Raw genomic sequence first — 7,028 nt, forward strand, 5'->3', positions numbered from 1 at the left:
AAAAAAGTTGTGGTTGGTAAACCTTACTAGTGTGCCTTACTCCCTCAGACTAGCAAAGTAGCTCTAAGGTAACTTAATTTTTGACCTGCCAAGTAAGTCCCTAAAACTTAACTTTTTTTTTTTTTTCGAGACAGGGTTTCTCTGTGTAGCCCTGGCTGTCCTAGAACTCACTCTGTAGACCAGGCTGGCCTTGAACTCAGAAATCCGCCTGCCTCTGCCTCCCAAGTGCTGGGATTAAAGGCGTGCACCAACACTGCCTGGCTTTTTTTTTTTTTTTTTTTTAACTTTTAAAAACTGCTTTGGAAGCTAAGCATGGTGGCACACGCCTTTAATCCCAGCACCCAGCAGGCAGAGGTAGGAAGATCTCTGAGTTCAAGGCTAGCCTGTTAGACAGAGCAAGTTCTAGGACAGCTAGGGCTACACAGAGAAAACCATGTCTCAAAAACTGAAGGAAAAACAAAAGTGCCTTTAGATTATGTATTCAAAGAGGCTTCCTACTTGTTTGAAGCCCACTGTTTTGGTGGTTTGGGGCTGGATGTTTGGCTGAGTGTCATGCTAATTCATGCAAGGTTCTCGTGGGTTCATTTGCATCAGCAACAGAGCAGACAGGAACACTGGTCCTCAGGCTTGGCATTCCCTCACTGGGAGTCAGAGACAGAAGAGCTGGAAGTTCAGTCATCCTCCACTTGTGAGACCCTGTTTAAAAGTGCAGCCATGACCCTATAAACTAGTTTTAGAACATTTCCACCCCGACCCCCCGTAAGCTCTTATACCTACTTATAATCTTCATTCCCAGACCCAGCACTCACTTTCTATTGTCATTTTTTCTAATTAAATAATAAATGCTTTTATTTCTCCAATAACTTTTAAAATGTGAACATTCTGTGATTTAACCAGTTTTTACTTGCAAGTAACTTCATTGGGCCTTTTTGTTGTTGGTGGTGGTGGTTTTTTTTTTCGAGACAGGGTTTCTCTGTGTAGCCCTGGCTGTCCTGGAATTCACTCTGTAGACCAGGCTGGCCTCGAACTCAGAAATCGGCCTGCTTCTGCCTCCCGAGTGCTGGGATTAAAGGTGTGGGACACCACCACCCAGCGGCAGTTAGCTTTCACCATCCTTTCTGTCTAGATAATATCCAAAGACAAGTCCCACAGGGAGACGTATAGGAACCCGGTGCTCACGTATAAGCTGAAATAAGGTCATCTTGACTGCTTCAGCCTGGTGCCAAGCGTGACCAAGGACAGCCGCAGGGAGCTAGGCCACTCTGTTTTTTCTTTTTTTAAAGACGGGGTTTCTCTGTGTAGCTTTGGCTGTCCTGGAAGTCATTTTTGTAGATTAGGCTAGCTTCCAACTCGCAGAGATCTGTTTGCCTCTGTCTCCTGAGTGCTGGCTGGGATTACAGGCATAGGCCACCACTAACTGACCCGAACATACCACTTAATAGATTTTAGAATATTCTGTTTTACTTATCAAGATATCTTGATGCACATTCGTGATGTGGCAAGTTAAATGCTTTGCTCTTTTTAGTTTTACTGTTTTATATTTATTTTGAGACAGAGTATGACTACAGCTTCAAACTCATGGTCCTCTTGCCTCAGCAAGAACTGAAGAAACCCAGAGCCTTTCGATGTTAGTACTCTACCACAGAGCTGCACCCACACTCCTCTGGGTTTTTGATCTATTATTTTTGTTGTATGCATATATGGTTATCCTTCAGTATCTGTGGGATTTGTTCCAGAACCACCTATGGATGCCAAACCCAAAGGTGCTCAAGTCCCTAATATAAAATGGTCTGAGCTGGGTGTGGTGGCACACGCCTTTAGCCCCAGCACTTGGGAGGCAGAGGCAGGCAGATTTCTGAGTTCGAGGCCAGCCTGGTCTATAAAGCGAGTTCCAGGACAACCAGGGCTATACAGAGAAACCCTGTCTCGAAAAACAAAACAAACAAAACAAAACAAAAATGGTCTGGTATTTTCTAATAACCACAACCCTCCCACAGACTCCAAGTCATCTCTAGATTACTTGAGACATGGAATACAGTATAAACGCTTTGTAAATAGATGACGCATCCAAATTTCTCCCCACTCCCTTCAACACTTTTGTAATATCTTACTGGGTAACTACTATTTTGTAGTTCCCAAGTGTAAGAAGGAGCCAGTACCAGAGGGGCAGGCGGGTGTGTGCTCCTGCAGTTAATCCTTACATAGGTGGCCCAGGCTTGAAGCCTGTTCATTCATCTGACCAAAAAAATAATTTCATGTGTACAGTCCTGTCCTTTATACTTTAAAGTCTGGATTGCCCGTCGGTAAACCGTCCTCCAGACTCGCAGGAACCCTGCAGGCTGTGCTTGCTGTACTCAGGCCTGATTTCTATAAATTTTACAAGACAACTAAGCTGCGGACTTCCCACGCTCGGCCCCCCGCCCCCCCCCGCCCCCCCCCCCGCCCCCAGCTACTTCCGGCCCGCGGTCTGTGCAGCGATTGCAGCCGAGCAGGCGCGGGCCACTTTAACTTCCGCTCCGCGCGCGCTACAGCGGGCCCACTCGCTGAATCTGCGCGTGCGCCAGAGTCTTTTTTCCGGAGCGGAAGTTCTCCCCTTTTGCTTAGCCTGCTTTGCTATTGGCTGGCTGTGAGTTATTTAAGGACGTCATTTCCGGCCGCCCGTCCTTTTCCGCGCTACCCGGGGACGGGTCCCTACGGCGTTGTTCTTGGTGAGTCTCACGTGGGGCCCTCGGCGTCTCTGGACGCCGCGGGACGCCGCGTCCTCGAGCTTCCCGCGCCGTGGATGGTCGCGGAGGGCGCAGAGGCTGCGTTTGCCGGGGCGGCTTGGCTCCTGGCGGCAGCGCCACGTGCTGGCCCGCGGCGAGGTGGGGCGGGCGCCACTCGGAGGCCCTTCTGCGGTTCGCGCCACGCTCGAGGGCCCTGTCGGCAAGATGCTGGGAAAAGTGCTTGTGAGGCGCATGGAGATGGGGCGGGATCTGCTGGCCAGTCTCGAAATGCAATTCCCGAAGCACCCGGAACATGGCCGCCTTTGCGCAACTCATGGTGCAAAGAAGCAGCTATACCTAAGTAACTATCCTGTAGTCAGGGTGCCTGTGGAGGCGCTAACTTCAACTGTCCAGTTTTTCTGCATGTGCTCTGCTGACAAAGCACTTAACTTAGTGACTAGCTGGCCAGAAAAGTCGAAAGGCACGGAGGAACAAGAACACAACCCATTTCAGCTCAGATGTGCCGCGCTTAGTTGCATACATACGCCTTTAATCCCCCTCTCGGGAGGCAGGGCAATTTGTGAGTTCTAGGCTCAGAAAAAAAAATGGATAAATTATATTCCTTTTTTAGATTCCCATCGTAACTTAAAGGGAAGCTTACACAATGTCCGGAGCCCTTGACGTCTTGCAGATGAAGGAGGAGGATGTCCTCAAATTCCTTGCTGCGGGAACCCACTTAGGTGGCACCAACCTTGACTTTCAGATGGAGCAGTACATCTACAAAAGGAAAAGTGACGGTCAGTTGCCACCTGTGATAGTCAGTTCCTGACTATGGTGTTCTAATGGGCATAGTGCTGGTAACTGAATGGTTGGTGTTGGAGTGCTACTCTGGCTTGTGATGTATCTAAGAGGATGTGTGGGAAGGGGCCAGAGGTCATGGAGGACTGACTGAAGGGAAGAGACAGACTGACCCTGCACACTATTAAAGCTCAGGGTGGAGGCCAGTCTTGGCCAGTGAACTTCTGAGTGTCGGAAGTGTGCTACATTGAATTTATGGCAGGATTTTCGCTAACACCAGTAGAGCTTGCCTCTATGACTGGAGTTTGGTAGTGGTCACTGCCACATACGTACACTATGCCTTCCTACAGCGACCGATCACAAGGCTATGAGGCTAGCAAGCCTGTCTGGGACACCCACTTTAAACCACTTGTTGCTGGGTGTGGTGGTTCACACCCTTTAATCCTAGTGTTCCGGAGGCAGTCAGGAGTCTCTGATCAGCTAGGTCTGCAGAGTGACTGCCAGACTTGCTGCCTTGGGAAGCCCCTCAGAGAGTTCCGTTTGCTGGCCTAGGTATCTACATCATAAACCTGAAGAGGACCTGGGAGAAGCTGTTGCTCGCAGCTCGAGCTATTGTTGCCATCGAGAACCCTGCTGATGTCAGCGTCATCTCCTCCAGGAACACTGGCCAGGTTTGTGGTATCCGTGGGCTTTTGCTTGGGGTCAGTAATCGATAGAATACATTGGGCATACAAAGCAACGTATCCAACGTGGACAACCCAGGAGGTCACTCTCCCTGGGCTCTGTCCTAGTGGCATAGGGGAGCATAGGCCTTGCCCAGTGACGTACAGTCCCTTTCCACGGCGTTGGAGATGAAGCTGGGCTTTGTGCCCGCGCCTGCATATTCCTACGACTTCTCAGAGTCCTGTGGACAGTGACTGAGGAGGCAAACCATGCAGGAAACAGTGCTGACTTGGTGGCAAACAGCTTTGTGTTAGAGGAAATTGGTGCTGACTTAAGGGGAAGGCAACGTCAGACACACACAAAATAGCCACGTTAAGTCTTAGTTAACATCAGTTGATAAAACAATGAGATATGAACTGTTGAGAAAATAGTTTTGGTACGTGGTGCTTACAACCATCCACACTTATGTCCAATACCAGAGAGACCTCCATGTGTGGGGGTGATGTACATTGCAAGATAACCACTCCTACATTAAATAAAGAACTATCCACAAACAGAGGAGGAGGGGTGATGAGCTTGCTCTGTGTTTGGATAAATTTTTCAGGTGTTTGCTGGGTACCTGTAACTGTCCTTTGAGGGGCTTGGGCATGTGAGAAACTTGATGAGTCGAGTGCCTCACACTAAGGATGTGATCATGCAGGTGTTACAGTTAGCCTAAGAAAGTGCTTCAGCACAGTGCTTTGATGCTTTGGTGTTTGATAGGTGACTAGAAGTGGGTATCAACAGTTTCCCCGTGAAGCATGCATGATAATGCTGACTCAATCTCCCTTCAAAGCGAGCTGTGCTGAAGTTTGCTGCTGCCACAGGAGCCACTCCGATCGCTGGCCGCTTCACACCTGGGACCTTCACTAACCAGATCCAAGCAGCCTTCAGGGAGCCACGGCTTCTAGTGGTGACCGATCCCAGGGCTGACCATCAGCCACTCACAGAGGCCTCTTATGTCAACCTGCCCACCATTGCTCTGTGTAACACAGATTCTCCCCTGCGCTATGTGGACATTGCCATCCCATGCAACAACAAGGTACTTGGTCTTGCAGAGCTGACAGAGACACTGGGGAAGCCTTCACGGTCCCCTGCACATTGTTAGAGCTTGGAGTTGAGGTCACAAGCTGGTCGATGAACTCACAAGTGTAGGTAGTGTGCTAAAAGAGTGGCAAGGTTTTCGCTAACACCCCACTCTGGTCCAGTGAGTGGGGTTTGATAGTAACCTTTGCTACAAAATTGATGCATGAACTATGGGCCTGTGTGTTCTCGTAAGTGAATGTTACGAGATTTGTTGTTAGTGTTTCGGGGAAGGGGGTCATTTTGTGAGTGTGTGCCCAGTGCATTCCTCTACCTGGGGCAGTGAGCTGCCTTGTGGGTACGTGGAATCTAAGACTCGCTGGGCTGCCTACGTGAATCAGGCTGGCTTGTGTTTTAATGACTAGCCTCCTTACAGGGAGCTCACTCGGTGGGTCTGATGTGGTGGATGCTGGCCAGGGAAGTACTCCGCATGCGAGGTACCATCTCCCGTGAGCACCCCTGGGAGGTCATGCCTGATCTTTACTTCTACAGGGACCCAGAGGAGGTAAGACTTACTCTAGTATATGCTGGGGGCCACTAAGGGATGGGCAGACCTTGGTTCTGGTTCAGTGAAGCTAAATTTGTCTCTTCTGTGCTTTTAAACTAGATTGAGAAGGAGGAGCAGGCTGCTGCTGAGAAGGCTGTGACCAAGGAGGAATTCCAGGGTGAATGGACTGCACCAGCTCCTGAGTTCACTGCTGCTCAGCCTGAGGTGGCTGACTGGTCTGAGGGTGTGCAGGTTCCCTCTGTGCCCATCCAGCAATTCCCCACGGGTGCGTATCAAGGCCAGGGCATCAGGCTGCCAGGGAGCTTTTACAGTGTGGGGTTGTGAGCGATTGGCAAAGCTTCAGTGGCCATGAGTGACTCTGGGTGACTTCAGTGGCTCCTGACACTGGATGGGCGGGTGGATGCAGTGTGTCTTGACACTGCTCTTGGGGTAATTTGGGGAAAGTTATAGTATACTCTTCCTAGAGCTGATTTTTTTTTTTTTTGTACTTAACAGAAGACTGGAGTGCACAGCCAGCCACTGAGGATTGGTCAGCAGCTCCCACAGCGCAGGCCACTGAGTGGGTTGGAGCCACCACTGAGTGGTCCTGAGCTGCTGTGCAGACGCCTGAGCAAAGGGAAAAAAGATGGAAGGAAAATAAAGTTGCTAAAAGCTGTGTCTTGTGGTCTTCACTGCAGACTCTACCTGGATTGGTGTTTGGCTATACAACAGAGGCAGTTTTTAATGTAAAATGTAGTAACAACACAATGTTTAGGTGGCTTTGGTGTTAGCTTTACAGTGATAAGCTGCTTGGTGCCTCTGGAGATTTCATATAGGTGGGGTGTCTCTGTTCTGTCATGCCTCATAGATCCTTCTACCTCCAGATTGGAGAGGGAAAAGGCTTATGCCACTGAACCTGGCCAGATTGGGATTTTGTGTCCCAGGAACAAAGTTAATGCTAATAGTATCCTCAGGGTGAGGCTGATAGTCTGATGCTGTGAATTCACAGTAAGTGGTTGGGATTGCCAGATGGAATTGAAGAGGTGGACTAGTCAGGAATTTGAGGGACCTAAACTTAACCAGTGTGTTGGGTGGGGGCCTGTGAATAGGACTTGGGCTGGGAGGAGAGACTGCTGCATGGTATTACATCTATTTAAGGACAGTAACTGGTTAAATGTTTTTCTAGCTTTTATAAAGTTTCTGCTAGGCCTGGTGTTGGTGGTGCACACCTTTAATGCCAGCACTTGGGAGTC

The 7,028-nt window shown here is 49.4% G+C and overlaps 1 protein-coding gene and 3 non-coding genes across 4 annotated transcripts; all 4 read left to right on the plus strand.

Moving 5' to 3' along the window:
- Positions 1-2,643: 2,643 nt before the first annotated feature.
- On the plus strand, positions 2,644-6,467 carry Rpsa (ribosomal protein SA). Its single transcript, XM_085828189.1, has 7 exons — positions 2,644-2,708; positions 3,337-3,502; positions 4,056-4,174; positions 5,002-5,247; positions 5,665-5,793; positions 5,896-6,061; positions 6,292-6,467. The coding sequence occupies exons 2-7, from the start codon at positions 3,370-3,372 to the stop codon at positions 6,384-6,386; spliced, it is 888 nt and encodes a 295-aa protein (XP_085684315.1). The 5' UTR covers positions 2,644-2,708; positions 3,337-3,369; the 3' UTR covers positions 6,387-6,467.
- On the plus strand, positions 3,677-3,832 carry LOC147002168 (small nucleolar RNA SNORA62/SNORA6 family). The gene has a single exon (XR_015044573.1). It is a non-coding gene; the product is annotated as a small nucleolar RNA SNORA62/SNORA6 family (small nucleolar RNA).
- On the plus strand, positions 4,248-4,450 carry LOC115031990 (small nucleolar RNA SNORA73 family). The gene has a single exon (XR_003837641.1). It is a non-coding gene; the product is annotated as a small nucleolar RNA SNORA73 family (small nucleolar RNA).
- Positions 5,299-5,447, plus strand: LOC147002169 (small nucleolar RNA SNORA62/SNORA6 family). Its single transcript, XR_015044574.1, has one exon. It is a non-coding gene; the product is annotated as a small nucleolar RNA SNORA62/SNORA6 family (small nucleolar RNA).
- Positions 6,468-7,028: the final 561 nt, after the last annotated feature.

The sequence above is a fragment of the Mus caroli genome, unplaced genomic scaffold (genome assembly GCF_978045245.1).
Source record: "Mus caroli unplaced genomic scaffold, Mus_caroli_1 scaffold_11, whole genome shotgun sequence".
In the NCBI taxonomy this organism is placed as follows: Eukaryota; Metazoa; Chordata; class Mammalia; order Rodentia; family Muridae; genus Mus; species Mus caroli.